Source organism: Patagioenas fasciata, chromosome 8, assembly GCF_037038585.1.
Source record: "Patagioenas fasciata isolate bPatFas1 chromosome 8, bPatFas1.hap1, whole genome shotgun sequence".
NCBI classification, from domain to species: domain Eukaryota; kingdom Metazoa; phylum Chordata; class Aves; order Columbiformes; family Columbidae; genus Patagioenas; species Patagioenas fasciata.
The window spans coordinates 28,704,984-28,722,903 of record NC_092527.1 but is presented as its reverse complement, the minus strand read 5'-3'; the positions used below and the strand labels follow the sequence as shown (position 1 = coordinate 28,722,903).

At 42.4% G+C, this 17,920-nt stretch overlaps 1 protein-coding gene across 9 annotated transcripts in view; it reads left to right on the top strand.

The window, feature by feature from the left end:
- BTRC (beta-transducin repeat containing E3 ubiquitin protein ligase) overlaps positions 1-14,306 on the top strand; it is a 114,388-nt gene extending 100,082 nt beyond the window's left edge. For all 9 annotated transcript variants that reach the window (XM_071812090.1, XM_065843886.2, XM_065843884.2 and 6 more), the window contains 8 exons: positions 72-209; positions 685-803; positions 3,094-3,343; positions 4,036-4,154; positions 8,344-8,454; positions 9,052-9,130; positions 12,731-12,924; positions 13,892-14,306. In XM_071812090.1, coding sequence (XP_071668191.1) covers positions 72-209; positions 685-803; positions 3,094-3,343; positions 4,036-4,154; positions 8,344-8,454; positions 9,052-9,130; positions 12,731-12,892 — 978 coding nt within the window. In that variant the 3' untranslated portion in view covers positions 12,893-12,924; positions 13,892-14,306. The remainder of the gene's footprint in view (positions 1-71; positions 210-684; positions 804-3,093; positions 3,344-4,035; positions 4,155-8,343; positions 8,455-9,051; positions 9,131-12,730; positions 12,925-13,891) is intronic.
- The last annotated feature ends 3,614 nt before the right edge of the window (positions 14,307-17,920 follow it).

Genomic DNA, 17,920 nt, shown 5'->3' with positions numbered 1-17,920 from the left:
AAACAAACAAAAAAAGGGGAGAGTTCCATGCTTTATTTTTACTTCTCGTTTGTCTCCTGTCTCTCCTCAAGACAATAGAGTCAAACTGGCGGTGTGGAAGACACAGTTTACAGAGGATCCACTGCCGAAGCGAGACAAGCAAAGGAGTTTATTGTTTACAGTATGATGATCAGAAGATAGTAAGTGGCCTACGAGACAATACTATTAAGGTGAGAATGCTCAAAAATGTTATACTAATGGCACACAGTGTCTATGCCATAAATAATAGTGTCCTCATTTCAGTGACAGCTACTCAATCTCTTGTGAGTAACATAGCCTTCTTCCCCCACCTCACATCTGCACAGCATGTATGCCCCTTTCATCTGGCAAAGAGAGACTCTGTTTTCTTACAAACAAGACTTCACTAGCAGAGTCCTTGTCCATCAGTAATTACAGGCTATGTAATTACTGTGCCCTGTACCCTGATGAGAAGGATAAAACCCATGTTCATAGTAAAGCAGTAATATCAAAGATGTTAGTGCATTGCATCAAAGAACCTGTAGAAGATTCTACAAATGCCACTAAAGATGTTTTAACGGCACTGTGGATGATGTGTTATAGTAAAAAACAGACCAGTCAAACCAGTAAGTGCTTAAAGATGAAAACCTTACTGAGCTGTCTGGTTTTAAATGTTTGCTGTCTTAGATCTGGGACAAGAATACATTGGAATGCAAGCGAATTCTCACTGGACACACGGGTTCTGTCCTGTGCCTCCAGTACGATGAACGGGTGATCATTACTGGATCTTCAGACTCAACAGTCAGGTGTGTGCTTGTGATTTGGAGCTTTCTGTTTGCCTCTGAGATCTTAGCCTTGCAAGCCACTGGAATGATCTTTTTTAAAATGTGTGCTATTCAGTCAGTTCCATGAAGTTGTTCAACATATTTGTTCAGGAGTGTATTGTCCTTGTTTGTCAGATGTCCATGCAAATGGCTGTCAAGGAGAAATGAGAACCTAAGCAAAGGCCAGTCAAGGTCAAGATGACTTAGGAAGGCCATCTGGCACTTCACCAAGGTTTTGCATGTTTTGACATTCTTTGAAAATGTTTTAAATTCTCCCACGGAATAACTTTTTAAGTTGGTTGAAGTTTTCAAAGCAAGTCTGAAGATTTAGTCATCCATTGTCACTTAATTTTAACAAAAGATGTATGACTAGATCTCCTGTGAGTTTCAATTAAATTTCAGCATGATGTTTCTTTTCATTCAATCTTTCTAACCTTGCTTCCCTTCCAGTCTCCAGTAGAAGGCTGGATATCTCAAGTCAGCACATTTGGTTCATGTTGTGTAGATGTGAAGTCCACAAGACATATTGCAGGATCCCAGAGAATCTAAGACCTACAGTGTAAAGGCAGGCACATATGAGTTAGTGAATTGCAATATAAACTTGAATGTGAAGAAGCAAGTCGATGTTGTTATATATTCTCATATTGTTAAAGTACAAACAATGCCCATGCAGTGAAGTTGCAAACAACAAAAAGCTGTGTCAGTGGCCTTTTCTGAAGCTATTAGCACATGTTCCTATTGCTGCAAGCTGCTCATGATTATCATGTGGCTTGCATGTAAACTACCACTGTTAAGTTCATTACCATTAAATTTAGCTCCTTACATGGAGTGCATGCAGTCTTCTGGTGCTGCTAGATTTTGGGGTCCTATCATTAGTAGTAATCCAGAATTTTGACAAAATCGCCTTTCTGGAGATGGTGTGGGAACTACACTGTGCTAAACAGATCGCAGAAGGAGAGGCTGATTTCTGCGACAAGCATTATCACCTTCCATACAAGGCCAGGCAGGCCAAGTTGCAGGGGCATATAGGATGCATCACTTTTATCCTTGGGTCTCCTCAGGAAGAGGGCTTCATCCAATAGACAGTACAGATGGGTTTTTAATGCTTCTGAGATCTCAGGGATACTCTTGTCCGAAGAAGTCAGTAGTTCTCCAGCTCGTGTTCAGTTTGGCAACCCTGCCTGCAAACTGCTTGTAAACTAATGGCTTAGGTCTTTAGTTTGTGGGGTTTTTTCTTTGCATTTTTTAATTGGAATGTACATTTCTTTCTCATTTATAGTCCAGATTCGGTTGCACTTCGGTCTCCGTAAGTTAGAAAATAAGACATTAAAAGTCTTTCTCACATCTTGCCTTTTGTTACTGCTCGCTTTATTGGCAGATGAAAGTTTTAACTTCTGCTATGTCTGATGTCCCTGATGATACAGCCATTTTCTGCTCTCACATTAGTGTATTTGGGATACAGGTGTGATAGTACCAAAATAAATCTCTTTATAGAGGGTAAAAGAAGTTCGCCAACAGAATAGCCCAAAAGAAACATTTTTAAGGCTTAAAATCTTCATTTCAAGTCCTAGAAGTTCTACATGAAGCCTTTGTCTAACTTTCATCTTATCTTTCAGCTGAAACAGTTGGTTCCAGTAGCATTAAATTGACATAAATGCTCTGTCTTAATTTGGGTATTCAGTACATTCCTGGAATGTAGCTGTGTACCAGATGCACTGCAAGGTAAATGCAATTCATGGTGCAGCTTGTGGCAATTACTTATATTTGTTTGAAAAGCATTATCTTGCCTTCTGCTTCTGTTTAAATTATCCTTTGAGTTGATAATCCTCAGAGAGAGGTCAAAAATTAAACCTGTCATTGAACTTCCTTCTCCACAGGTCATGATTAAGTACTCACGCACTGGAAATGAAGTGTGTGGTAGACTGACACAACCAGGAAACATCAATCTTTAAGGCCATGATCTCATGTGTTTCTTCAGCCCTAAATTCCCTTAATTAAAGAACGTTTTTTGTGACTGGGTTATTTTGTGGCATTAACTGCATTGCAGGGTTTTTGGCTGCTGGACTGTCTCAATGTACGCATAATCAACAGGTTTATATAATACATATTTTAATGAACTCTTTAATGGATGTAGATGTAACTTGTGGTGTTTGCTTCTCTAATATTGCTAGAGAGTCAATTACTTTCCCTATACCTCTCTCACTCTACAGAAAATTCGCTGTATGGGGTTTTTTTAACTCTCATCTCTCTGGTTTGAAATTTGAAACTGCAGGGTGTGGGACGTAAACGCAGGCGAGATGCTGAATACCCTTATTCACCACTGCGAAGCAGTACTGCACCTCCGCTTCAATAACGGCATGATGGTGACGTGTTCCAAAGACCGCTCCATTGCTGTGTGGGACATGGCTTCACCAACAGACATCACGCTGAGGAGGGTGCTCGTAGGGCACCGAGCAGCTGTCAACGTGGTGGACTTTGATGACAAGTACATTGTATCAGCATCCGGTGACAGAACTATAAAGGTGAAGTGTTTCAGGAGCTTTTTAGTTGTAACACTGGGCTATTTAATAACCAAGAACGGTGACCAGTGCAGGATAGATGGTCCCCGGCAGTTATTACACAGATCTCCCTTTAGAAGCAGTGTTCTCCTGATGTTCATTTCTACTCATCCCTCCTCTGTTGAACTTGCACAACTTGTTTACAGAGCTGTATGGCAAATCAGATTTAGGTACAGATGCAGTTGAAAAAGGACTTTTTTTTCTGTGTTCCTTTTCAACTTGACCACTTCCGTAATCTGTTTCAGCATCAGTCATTCGAACAGTTGTCAGAGGGCAGCATGGGGGCAAAAGTGAAGGTGAGTGGATGGGAGTCACTTAAGTGTTACTGCTATGATCTCAATCTGCAGCATTAAAAATGAGGAAAATCAAGACCCTGTGTAGACTAAATCATAGCCCAGGAGTGCTAAAACCTGATTTTGGAAGCTAATTCTCATATGGTGTGGCAAAAATCTGTGTACTCAGTCTCCAGTGACTCAAGCTGCTAACAGTTGCAGGCTATAGTCATAAGTCATCAGAGGGGTAATTTTCCCAGTCTTAATGACAGCATCTTCCGTTAAGAGCATTCTGGATGCACTTATCATACAAATACCAGCTTTCATTAGTCTTTTCTTAATAATTTTGTCTCTGTGTGATTCCCTCTCCCCTTCCTGTCACAGGTATGGAACACTAGTACCTGCGAATTTGTGCGCACCTTAAATGGCCACAAACGAGGCATTGCATGTCTGCAGTACAGAGACAGGCTAGTAGTGAGCGGCTCTTCAGATAATACTATCAGGTGAGAGACACACTCCCCATTGCAGAGTTCTGTGCAAGTATATTGTCTCTGATTCCCTAGGATGTGCAGAGGTTAGGCAACTGAAGTGCTCTGTACTCTTGTCATCTTTGAAATATGTTTTCTTCTAGAGAACATTGGGAACTACTGGAAAGAGATATTAGAAGCCTGGTTTACTGTATTGTCTTTCATCCTCTATATCCCAAGAGTCCCATACTAATCAACAAGTTGCATTGCTCTGACAATTCTGGTGTATGAAGAAGCTGGCAGGCACCACTTTATGTGATGTCCTCTTGTGATATTTTAATTGGCCTATGTGTCTAGTTAAAGGGGTCAGATTTGCAGTAAGAGGCATTTAATCCTCTGCAGAAATCCTCCTGGGCTCTCGCCAAACTCTTCTTGTGGTACTTGGCACCTGGTTAAGTTTGGAACAGCTGGCTTAGAGCATGAAGTTCAGTTTGCTGCCTTTTGCACTTCTCCAGCTGCCCTGGTTGCAATCTGAGATTTAACTCCTTCTGGTCTCATGAGCCAGGATTTCTCCCAACCTCCTGCGGCTGCTGGCAGAGGGATGTCCCACTACAGAGCAAGCTGGAATAGTAATGTACATGACATAGGGAAATGGCCCTGTCATGCAAACAAGAGTAAGACCAACCTTCCTTTTGTCATTGCTTTAAATTAATTGTCTGCTTTCTGATAAAACTTGAAAGCTGGACAGGGTAAGCAGAAACCCTTCATTTTGCCTGTCAGTAATAATTTCTCCTCAGCGGGAATGATTCATGCCACTGTTTCCCTGTGGACTTTGCTTGCAACACACAGCCTCTACCTGCTTTGCATTCTGTAGGATAACGGTGGTCCCTTGGTTGACGTCACCAGATCATTGTGCCAGACCTTTGTATTGGGCTGTCTGAGAGCATGACCAAGAGAGCTGGAACTTTTGTCTTTTAATCAGGGGAAAAGTATTACAAGCTTTGTCTGAGTAGAACCACGTGGTGAGAACTCTGGCACTTCAAACAGAAAAAAACAACACCCTCTGCCATTGTACTGTGAAACGTGGGCTCAGAATTAGAGCAAGAAATAGTTAAATATTACAGCAGTTAGGGAAGGATCTAAAATATGACTTGCAATGCTAATAAAAATAAATGTCAAGATAGTGATAACGGTGAATAGGAATACAGTTACTTTTATGCTTACATTAGACAAAATCCCTTGTTGACAGATAAATTGTGCTAGAATTTCAGGAATGCTGGCAGTGAATCTTAATGGAAGTCAACTTTGGCAGCTGTGTGGCCAAGGCACAAGGCTTACCTGGACACATCATTTTCTCCCAGCCATTAGCAGACGGCATAAGTCAGTGGAAGGGTGACAAAGAATGGGCAGGTTTCTAAATCATCTTTGGGGGTGGCTTTTTGCTTCATATGTTTGATTTTAATCCATTGTAAAATGCCAGATGTTGCATGTTGACCTTTCAGTAGAGACCGCCTCCTGACACAGGATTTGAAGTTCATTGTTCCTTAGCTGCAGGGAAACGTTTTTCCAAAAGATGACTCTGTGTTTTCTAGTTTTGCAACTGCAAATATAAGGACCTTTGAAGCTGAGAAATCAATAGCCCTCTTCTGTAGAGAGTCTCCAGTATAAAAATGATTTAGCTTTTGTTTTAGGCCAGTAATTTCACCTGTTTAAAAGGACACAGCTACATAGGCATCGCTATCATTGTGCTGATTTCCATCTGGTAGAAACTGGTCCATCGAGTTAAATCCAATCACTTCGGTATCTTAGCCTCAAGGCCCAAAGTTCATAATTGCCACAGACAAGCATGGTATAGAAAGGAAGGAAAAGATAATTTAGAGCAAGAAAATAGAATCAGACTACATCATCTGGGGTTCATTTTTAAATGAGTGGTTGATATGCATGTGTGTATCCTGCTTCCAGTGTGTGCATATATGGGGGTCTGGTACTGGGCTGCTTAGACAGCAGCATTCTCTCTAGAAGATGGGTATTCAGGCTCTCCTGCTTTCTGTGCATCTTCCAGCTCTGCCAGGACTTCTGGTGAATTAAAGGCTGAGATAACTGCAGACTTCCCTCTACTTACAGAAGTTCTTCCAAAGCTATAGTAAGGAAGAGTGGTACTGTTTTTGACTATGTACACTTTGGAGTAAATTTTTTTGGGTTTTTTTTTGGCCCTTTTGACTATTTAAAGAAGTAGAAATTTGAGAAGGTTATCAAATCTGGGAGGGATCCTTGGCACTGATTCTGCTAGGAGATTCTGCTCTTATATAGATAGCAGTTACGCCTTTTGTACATGAAGGTCCATTCCCCACATGGCTGGGGACACAATCATCTCTCCTAATCAGATTCAGGTAAAACCTCAAACTGGGACCTGAAAATACAGGCCTGAATTGGTGTGATGCAGCCTCTTAGAGGTACTGACAATCTCAGGATTGATGGCAAGGAATGGAAACACATGGCATGAAAGTTCCTGGCACAAGATTCCTCTTCAAACCTTTCTGCACCAGTTCATTTCTGGCATTATCCATCCTGTTTACAGTCCTTGGGAGACTTGATGCTCTCTGACCAGTCAGAGTGCCTTTGGCTGACCTTTGCCATGGAATTGCTTGCTCTGACCTTGCCTGGTGTGCTGGTACTCATGTGAAAACTATTAAGATCTTCACAGATTAACTTCATGCATCGAAGAATCACCTTGTGCTCCTCGTTGGCCTCAAACATGTGCATAGACAAATCCTTACTCATTTCTGCGGTGATGAAAGAGTTCTGTTCACTCCTCTGTTGTCCGAAGTTGAGAGCAGCTTGTCCATGGCAGGACAGCTGCAATCATTATCCACCAGCCTTGGGCACACATCCCCTGGATCTGGATTATTCCCTGGGAGACCTCTGGAGTAAAATATATAGGGACAATTTATCTCCTTCTGTGTCTGTCTCTCAAGAAGTGAACTGACCCCTCAGCAGCTGTACTGCTTCGAGATATGTCACCAGAGAAATTCCACAAACCACGCATATTTCTCACTGCTGTGAAGTTCATGTCAGTCTGAATGCTAAATGACTGAGCATTTAAAAACACTTGCGACTGCTGTCTTTCAGTTGTGTGTCAGGGAGCCGCAGAAGATACTGGTATTAAAAGACTCCTGTATGAGCAGAGCATGTCTTAACTGGAGGTGGAACTCCTCTAGACAGTATATGTCAAAGAATTCCAGTTCTTGTAGGCAAACAGTCTTTCTTTATCCGTGGTAACAGGGAGTCATGTCAAAGAGCTGACAAAAGTATGGAAAGCAAATAGATTTACTTCGTAACTGTTTCAAGCATTTGTTAAATATTTTTCAAGATAGTGTGTAAGTGTAAAATTAATTTATTTTAATTTATTCTCCTTGCTAAAAAACCTTCAGAAAGCCCAAAACTCTTGAGTTACTTATAATTGAGAGAATAACATATTGCTGAATCCCTTACTGGGATACTGTGTACTGGTTTTGGTGCCAGAACTTTTTTAAAACGTTGGATTATTAGACACAACAGAGAGCCACAGGAATTATTTGAGAGCAAGAAGAAAATGCATTACAAATAATAAATATAGAGTGCCAATTTTTGCTTATGCATAAGGTGACTAGATTATAGAGTAAGCATACCTTCATGACAAGTAAAAAGGATTTGTTAATTCTTATACTTTTCACCACTGTATCAATGTCTAAATTTGTCTGATGGTAGTCTCCAAATCAGAAGTAGGCACGTAGGGGTACAGAAAGGGGCATGTGCCCTGTGAAGGTGATCTTACCATGGGAACAATCTGCCAAGGGGATTGGTAAGTCTCCCTCTCTTAATGTCTTAAAATCAAGGCAGGATGCTTTTATGAAAAATCAACTTCAGTAAAATGAAGTTACGAGGCTCACTCTGAAGATAACTGAGAGATATCCTGTGTTACTAGAGCAGTAGATACTAGAGACAACTGGTACTAAAAATTTTGGATCTCTGACTCATTTCCTGTGTGATACGGTAACAGGGTCATGTTGAAAAGCATGCATCTGCTTGACAGCAGGAAAAGGAGTGATTAAGGTAGTTTGTTTCATCTTTATTTCGTCATAATCTTTATTTCCAAGTTTCCATTAACTGCAAGCAAAGACCAGATGTTTTGTTGCAATGACCAAATACTCAAAAATTCTTAGTGCTTCTTTGTATTCTCTTCTAGGCTGTGGGACATCGAGTGTGGGGCATGTTTACGAGTACTGGAAGGCCACGAAGAGTTGGTGAGATGCATACGCTTTGATAACAAGAGGATAGTCAGCGGGGCATACGATGGGTGAGGCTGTCAGTACAGTCAATTCCTGGCATCTTCCTGTCTGTCTCAGTTTTTCACATCCCACTTTGCTGTTTCTTCCTTATAAATAGTAAATTATTTTTCTGTCATACCAAGTGGACCTTATCATGGCCAGAAAATCAGGACTGTGCTATAAAGGATAACTTTTTTTCTTTTTTTGAAGTAAGTCAGTGTGATTTGATGTGTGTGGTCCAGTTCTTTAGCTTGTAAGAATATCTGACTGAATCAACCTGAAACCTTGTATAGGTGAAACACTGGTAAGAACAATCTTTCCCATGTCTTCTGGACCATTTGCCATTACAGACTTAGGCGTCTCCACTCCCACACGTTTCTGTTAGTTATTACCACCTGCTTTTTATGTGTTTTACTTTGTTGGCAGTATATTTTTTTCCTCCCATTAAGCTCTTTAAGCTTTACAAAGGGGAAATGCAAGAACAGGTCTCCAGAAAGATTACTGTAATTTTACTTGAACTGGTGTATTAGCTAAGCTGTACTAACAGTTGATTTTTTTTTTTCTGTGAGCTGTCAGTCTTTTCTCTCTGACAAAGCTGTGATGTTTGTCTATTTTTTCACTACTAGGAAAATTAAAGTATGGGATCTTGTGGCTGCTTTGGACCCCCGTGCTCCAGCAGGGACTCTCTGCTTGCGAACCCTTGTGGTAAGAGCTTTTGATAGGGGTGGTGGAGGGGACAGAAAAGCGTGCTTGATCAGGGCTGTCTCCAGCCATGAAAACTCCAGTTGTGTTTGCCCCAACCTGTGGGATCTAGAAATAATTTCTAGAGGTCTGGCTTTTTTAGATGCTCAACTTTTATCTTAATGTTGCAAACTGTAAGGCATTGAAAGTTATAACCTGTGGAGTTCAAGAGAATGGGACCAGACTCTTTTCAATGGTGCCAAGCAATAGGATGAGGAGCAACAGACACAGACTGAAACATAGGAGGTTCCATCTGAATATGAGCAGAAACTTCTTTACTTTGAGGATGAGAGAGCACTGGAACAGGCTGCCCAGAGGGGCTGTGGAGTCTCCTTCTCTGGAGACATTCAAACCCACCTGGACACATTCCTGTGAATTTCAGGTGAACCTGCTTTAGCAGGTGGGTTGGACTAGATGATCTCTAGAGGTCCCTTCCAACCCCAACTGTTCTGTGATTCTGTGAGTTTTCACTTACTTTTTAACAGTTTTGTTCTGTGATTTGAAGTTAATAACTAAATCCATTTTTGAGACTTGGAATCCATTTTCCCAGTGGGTTTACTTTAGCCTGTGTGTACCTAATGCTGTAGTAGTAAGTTTTCTTAATTTTTGACATGAAATTTCTTAAAGCAAAGTAGTACATTTCAAATTTGAGGAACAAGAACAAAAGCACCCTTTGGATTGCTTTTACCTGGCTTTTGGGTGTTTAAAGAAAAAGCAGATAGGGACTGGAACAGACAGTGAAATTACCTCATCATTGAACAGCAACTGCTACTTTCATTCCATCCATTGCTATTTAGTGCAGGTCCGATGATGGTGTGGTTAAAATGCTATTGTGTGAGTGTTAATAACACTCATAGTTGTGTTTAACAGTGGCTCTGCACTGGACTTACAATAATGTGGGAAGGTTATGAGAAAAATGCCAGTACAGCCAAGGCCATAGGGGTGATTCCTAGAAGCATGCTTCCATCACATTCACCCTAAAAAACTTTCACTGTTGCTGGGGAAAAAGGCCAGTTTCAATCCAGTACCAAATTCTCATTGAAAAAAAAGTACTAAAAATGTATTTCTTTTTTATCTAAGAAGTGTTTGGGTTGATGTATGTTAGACCTTTTCCTGCTGTGGCATGTGACTATAGTCTGTGCTCTACACTAAGATCCCACTGAGGCTGTCTGATTCTCTAAAAGTGTGGTTACCTTCACGAGCTGACCTTCTGCACATGCATCCACCACCTGAATTGCTATTGTTGCCATAGATTCCGCAGAAGTATTTTACTTCACATTTAGGGCAGGCTGTGAGGGTCACGGTGACTCAGCCGACAGGCAGTAGATCATTAAGCCATGCTCTTTTCTAATCATGTATTTGGACCATAAGCAGAGGAGTAAGAGTCTGTGAGAGCCTTGGATGCCTGCAGGTGCTATGTTGAAAAACCTTTCTGTTAGCCAAATAGAACTGCAAATAGCTTCATGGCCGAAATCCAGAAAAAACCCTTTGTCATTGGCCACCCAGTTGCAAACTATGGAACAACTCCATGCTCATGAGCACATATCCTGAGAGTCTAAGACTTCAGCTTGGTATTAGCAGTGTTCCTGCTCCAGTCTGAGACAAATTTGTGCCTAGTAACCTGTAGACTTAATTTAACTGGTGTGATTTCCTCTGCATTTTCCAGCAGTGGACAGCCAAAGTGCCCCAGCTAATTATATTATAAATCAGAAACGATGGGAAGGAAACACTGTAGGAATCTCAGCACATGGATACTCATAAATCCCTGTTTGATAATGATGGAGGGGGCAAAAATTGGAGGGGGCAGAGCAGAGGAAGCTGTTGAGATGCTTTTAGGACTTCATGTTTATGACAGCAGGGTGTCCTTATACATGCTTACCCATGGTTTGTTGAGGTTTTTTTTCTCTTCCCTTGGACTCCAAAATTAAACCTGGCTGCACAATGAACAGCGTGAGTCTCCTGCTGCTCGTGTTCAATTTTCAAACAGTAGGAGGAAAGTGCACAGATAACAAATGTTCGCTGCATGCCAGGTCCCTTCCAGTTTTGTCTTCCGTTAGCTGGAAAGACAGTCACATGAATTTGACAGAATCTTTCCAGGCACAGAATAAGCTCACAGTTCAGTTTTCCTTTTGAGCTTGACAGTTCAGGTCCTGTGGCCTCAGCTGAGGGTGCACATTCTGCTTATTGCTGCTACAACAGCAAAGGGCAGGTGCTGTGTGGAACTTCTGGGGTAGCCTTACCTAGCCTGTAGTGACTGGGAGAAAAAAGAGGGTTTTGGAAACAGTTTTTGGAAGTACCTCTCTCTTGGTGTCTCTATGAGCAGTTCCTCAGTGGATCTGACTGCTGTAGTGATATTTTTAGCAAGAACTTCTTCACTTCTACAACACAGACTCTGGAAGAACATTTTTCTTTGGAATAGGTGGGAAGATAGAAACCCATAAGGTATTTTCAAGACAAATTTGACTTGTGGTTGGACAGTCAGAAAGGTTCCAAAGACTGAAACTTTTTAAAAATTTATCTTGAAAATAGAATCTTGTTTGTGTGTGTGTGTGTGTTAATTTTAATTTTAAAATGCAGAGTTTCAGTTTAAAGCAGCTGTTGTGCTTTTCTAACCAAGCTATATTTTTGTAGTCCTGTGCCCGAAGACAGAGGCTTCCTATTTAGTAGCTAACAATTCTCTTTTGTCTAAATATTTGAGAAACCTGTATTTTCAGTACTACAATATTTTAAAGTGTGCTCTTTTTTCCCTGACCCTAAGCCTCTTACAACATATGAGCACTAAAGTGGAATATGTGTTAATAGAACAGATAGGGCCTGCTTTACTTGGATGGTTTCTATTCCCTTTTGACCAAGGAGGAGGCCGCTGCTCACCCTTGCAGCAGTGTAAGCATCGAGAAAAAATAGGGAACACAAAAGGAAAGCATAGTGGATTTGCTTTGTGCTATCCAGGATCTTGCGATTACCTCCTGTTAATTACGGTCTGAACTCTTGCCAAATGGTCATGCCATTTCCACTCAACCTCAGAGCAGAATGCAAAGTGACTATAAAGAATGTGCTTTCTACTTCATATTTTCAGAGCTTCATAAGAGGAATTATTACTGTGTCACTGGACTTTACGACAGGCTTCTTGGTGTTCTCCAGTATTAAGCTCTTTCCTCTTCAGCGGTGGCAGTGGTGCCAGGTCTTGAATGCGAAGTTCTCATCTCTCCCCCTGTAACCTACTGCATCTGGGAATGCTGTGATTTTGGGAAAGAACTTCTCTGTGCTCCTGTCAGGCTGAATTGTGTTGTGGAGGGAGCTTGGGTTGTTCTGCATAGTTGGTGTATGGGGAATAGGAAAGTAAGGGAATGGCTGTAATAGAAACTTCCTGTTAGCCAAGAACTCAGATACGGCAAACTCCTTTCACTGAAAGAGTGCTTAGTTTACGTTATGTGATGTGTCATGTGGGTTTTACTGAGAAATGAACGTAAAGCTAGAATCCAAGCCCAAGTTCGTATTCCCTGCTCCATCCTAGGTGCTAGCAGGTTTCTGAAATAATGTTCTGTGTCTCCCACTTGCATTTAGGAGCATTCTGGAAGAGTCTTTCGACTTCAGTTTGACGAGTTCCAGATTGTCAGCAGCTCACATGATGACACCATCCTCATCTGGGATTTTCTGAATGACCCAGCTGCCCAAGCAGAATCCACTCGTTCCCCATCCAGAACATACACCTACATCTCAAGATAAATAACACTACACTGTACCTCACACTCGCACAGGTAAAAAAAAGAAGGCTCAGAGGCAAGCATGCTGCTTGAATAACGAGCTGGGTCTATCAATATTTTTCATCTTGGTTGGACAGTAATTACAGTGTCCTGTAAGAGGACAGGAATGGGTTTGATAACTGAGAATAGGGACTTTATTTTAGGCTTTGTGACGCATCACGTCTGTAATTTCCTCTGAAGAACTACTCCTCCTCTGTCCATCACCATCAATAATTAAATGAGCTATCAGTGCAGCCCAGAAGGAAGAAGGGTTTCTGCAGGGTGAGCAGAGCAGCTGCTGCCTAACAAGGGGATGCAGATGGCCTGACCCTGGGCAGTTGTCACCAGGCAGGAGGGCTTTGCCAAGAAGCATCAGCTTTATTCCCTCCCTCTGAAGTGGCGACCATTCTTCTCACTCTGCAGCAAGCTGATTCAAGAGAACAGTTTGGCTAGGGGAGGAGACACTGAGGCACAAGCTCAGGCAAATTAAATTGAGATGCATCAGTGTGCAAAATCACTTGCTGATAGGGCCCTTGTTCTCTATAGCACAGCATGGGTGTTAAATTTTTCATGTCAAAGCCTGACTGGTTTGGTCGTCACTTTGCCCTTTTGTTTTGGCCAGCACAATGTGGGGAAGACATAATGTTTTGTGTATTTGGGTTAGTTGTAAAGTGGGATATCATGGTTGCCCACTTTGGTGGGTACATGCACCACTACTGTTATTAGCTTGAGAAAAATGGCAGAAGAGCTGGCACACTTCTGCAGGGGAGCATCCACAGTGACATTTTGCCCATGAAAATGCTCTGTCATGGTGCACATCTTGTGTCCTGTTTGACTGGTAAATATACAGTGATGCTCCAGAGCTGTCAGATGAGCCATCTTGATTTTCTCAAACATTCTGGTCAATCAGATGTTCTTTTAAATCATTAAAAGGCTTGGTATGAATGGGGTTTGTTTGGTTTGTTCTGTTTTTTGTTCCCAGGACTCGTTTAAGCTGCAGTATTTAAACTATCTGCCAATGCCAGGACAAAAGAACTATCCACATAACCAATACTTGCTGAAGAGAGAGGCTCTCAGACATTTTTCTGGAACAAAGTTGGCATGCGGTTGATCTCGGACAGGGTCTACTCAGCGCGGCTGACTGCTAAAGTGCTGCTATATCAGAAGATGACTTTTATCTTTCAAGAACAGTTAACATTTTTAAACCTTCCCGTCCCTTTTCTCCCTCATCCCCCTCTTCCTGTTCACTTCTCTTCCCTTTACCCTCTTTGGTTCCCTTCCAAACCCAGTCACAGATGTTCTATGAATATATTTAAGATGTTGCCAGAATGTGTTGCTTTGCTGTTAAGCAGAAGACTTATAGCCACAGTGCATCCTGCTGAGAGAAATCACTCCAGGGTGGGTGGGAGGGTGGGTGGGAAGGAGGCTGCTACTCTCAGACTGAAATCAATATCCATTGCTAGGCCTTTGAAAAAGCATTCAGCTCTGAAGAGCAACAGAAACACTTATAACAACCAGACCAGCCCCCCTGCCAACCTCCCTGCGGCTTTTGGCTGTTCTGACAGCAGACCTATTTTTTGTGGAGAGAGGACCCTTGAAATTTGACTGTTATGAGCCAAATCCATCTCTTTCCTCTCTTGCCTGCTCTGCTAACCCTTTAGAAGCTGGATGTGTATTGTAGTATCCCTTAACATCTGCTTGGCTGGGGAATGCTAGTCCATGAAAAGTTGAACTCTCTTCTGCCAAAGTCCGGAGCATGATGGACTGGGGCTGAGATCCTGTCCACACCCGTCCCAGGTGAAACGCTGGCCCAGGGCAGTGTTTCACTAGCAAAGGGTTTGTCTGTACCATCGTCCTCCTGCTGTTCTCCCTGAAGACAGTGTGTTGCTGATGGCTTATGAATCATTCTGTGAATTGAAGGAATTTTGGGACCAGAGTAAGGAAGAAAGCTGGACATTGCTCTTTTCCTTCCATTCCTTCTTCCTCAAAGAGGCTGTAGCTGGGTGCTGCAAGAGGGAGCTGCCAAAAACCTTGTGGAGCTCTCAAGATCGAGTCACCCTTGGGTGGAGACACTACACAAACACTCAGTTCATGATGGTAAGATTTTGCTCACATGAACAGTAGCAGGGCACAGTCCCCTGGTGATAGCAGATGAGTAAAATGAGTATGGCCATGAGTACAGGCAGCACGATCAGCAGTGGCCCCAGGCTGGTTCTGCAGCATTTCTGGGGCTGGCCTTGCGAGAAAGCCTTTGGAGGGAAAACCTTTGGTGTGCTGCTCTAACCTATGTGCATGCTGCATTGCAGTTTAGGGATCGCAGGCTGATTAGTCCCTTCGCTGATAGCTGAGCTGGTTCTTTGCTTTCTAGCTGAGGCTTTTGCAAATTAACATTGTTGAGTAGATAAAAATAGCCCTAAGCAGAAGAGACATGAGAAGCAATTCTGCTTGTCTCTGAACTAGACAGGCCTAGGAGAAAACAGCTCTTTTTACAGAGCTGGAAGGAATTGCAGCAGACCTGCATTTAGATCGGGAAAGATTATACAAATCAGTCCTTGGCCATTCCAGCTTTGGGCCGAAATCTTCCACTGTAGCTCTTGAATAATCCCCATTGCCTTAGTGGGGAGTTCACCAGTCCCACAGTAGGAAATCAAGGCCCTTTGTCTCTGGGCTGGAGGGGTTTTTAAACGGGCTTTGTTATACCCTCTAAACTGGAACCTGGCAGATGGGAAATTTTTTTAAGCTATTCTCGTCAACTTCACTTTGCTGAGGAAGTAGTTGAATTGATTCTAATTGCTTGGGATACTCTTTTTCCAACAATGAAATTTTGCAAGGAGCTGGGCCAAATGTCTTCAAAGAGCAGTCCAGAGGGCTTAAATCATTTTGGTGACACCTAAGACATATAAGAAGGCAATGGAGTTATGGAGGAAGGGAAAGCTGGTGCTTGGGGAGTACCTGGTGCAGTTCCTGAAGCATAGGGGCAGCAGTGTTGGGCACTCAGCTCCCTGTATTTCCATTGAGCTTAGAGACTACATGATTTCTGAAGAGCATCTCAGAGCGTGTGGTGGCACTCCTGTTTTCTGTTTGAACTACTACTGTGAAAGAGTTAAACAAGTTAGCAGCTTGACTCTGTTCAGGTAGCACTGACAGTGTGGCTTACCTCTGCAGAGTCATAAAAGTTCTGAGTTACAATGATAAGTTCATCCACAACTGATTTTGGCACTAATTCTAGGTCTAAGAAGGCTGTTCTGAATTTCAGGCAGCTCTACATATCAGGCACACTGCAGTCCCTAAGCCAAAGTGGCAAGGGAGCAGAGAGAATCAAAGTTTACATCCCAGACTTTGCTGAGTTGAAGTTCTAAGTCTTATTCTTGATGTTATTTGAACACCGTTCCTCTAAGTTCAGTTCTCACAAGATCTGCAGCATGGGTGCACATCGGCAGGGCTTTGTATAACCTTGGCTGCAGATTGAATAGTTATTTTCCTCAGTTTGTTCATCCCCTGTCTTTTACATTTAGGTTATTGTCAAAAACTATGATCTATTACTCCAGCCACTGAAGGCTGCAGAACTTCTTAATATTTTAATAGCATCTTTGTGGCCAACATCTACAAAGACACATTTTATTTTGCTAGTTGGGAGAATCTGGGAGAACCAGAAGACTGGCTGGTCAAACACAGAGATAAGACTGTTGCAGATTGTCCTTGGTTGTCATAGCCCTGCTGCTCTGTGCTGCTGATCTGTAACTTCTAAGCACTGTTGGGTCTTCAAGTGGTACCATAGTTTGAACTCTGCTGTATAGAGCTGTTTAAGGTACAGTTTGTGAGCAACAGCTGAAATCCATTTTTAGCACACGGTAAGGACAGCGTCTTACCCTCGAGCAGGGGCTGTGGCTGGATACTTCATACAGAACTGTAGAAGGGTGAGGATTCCTATCCCACTCCCTGAGTTGTACAAATTTCCTGATAACTGAGATGGAAACTGAAGTTAACTGATCTAACTTGAACTTGAAACTGCCACAGCCTGACATTTGGTGGTGTTTATTGCGCACCTAGGCAGGAACAATCTGGTAAGTAGGTCTCCCAGTGTCAGAAAAAGTGGCTTTTTCAAACTTTCCCACCCCCTTAGGATGTGTGTGTGTGTGAGTGTGCAAGAGTGCATGTGAGAGAGAGGTTTCAGCATGAACTGGATGGATAATCCCTCAGCCAGGTTGGAATAACTGCAGAGTTTATAATGCAAAGAATTAGAATGTGCCTGCTGAAAGGAGATAAAAAGGGGCTGGAAGTGTCTGTGGGCTTTAAGTGTTGCACATCGCTTTGAAATGAAATTAAATACCTCTGCTGCGTAGGGATCAACACTCCTCCCATGAGTAGGAAGCTCACACTAGCCTTCCTCTTCCTCATTGGACTACTGGATGGAAGGTACTGGAGGTGTGGGACATTCAGAGCAGGACAATCCATTATGGCCACACCATCTCCTGCTTGTGACTCCATTGCAATAGGGCACCGTTTCGCTGCAAATATTTCTCATCCTCAGAGGAATACAGCTTGCTTTAAAATATGTACTAGAAAATGGCATGAAGGAGTTTGCAGTGAGAAAACTTCTGCAGCTGTGTCCTCTGGAGCAGCTCCCTCTGCTCCCCGTTATGTTCAGGGACAGACATCTGCTGTTGGAACAGAAGGATTCAGGTGACAAGTGGAAGTCTGATCATCGGAAACATGGAAATGCTTTACATTTGTTTCTAAACTGGAAGCTGACTTGGACCACCATACTCTACCTACCCGCCACCTGCTCCTGCTCCAAAGGATCCTTTTCCTTTTTTTTTTTTTTAACACTGAAAAAGCTGGAGAATATCATGTGCATTTTTTCACTCCCAGGTATGTGTTTTCTGCCACATGTTCCTTTCTCAGTCTGAGCAGAGCTCCAGGCTTGGTTCTGAGTTTTCTGGCATCCCAACTCTGATGGGAAGCACATCTCCAAGTTGGACTCTTTGCCTAATATTGTTACCTTCCTTTA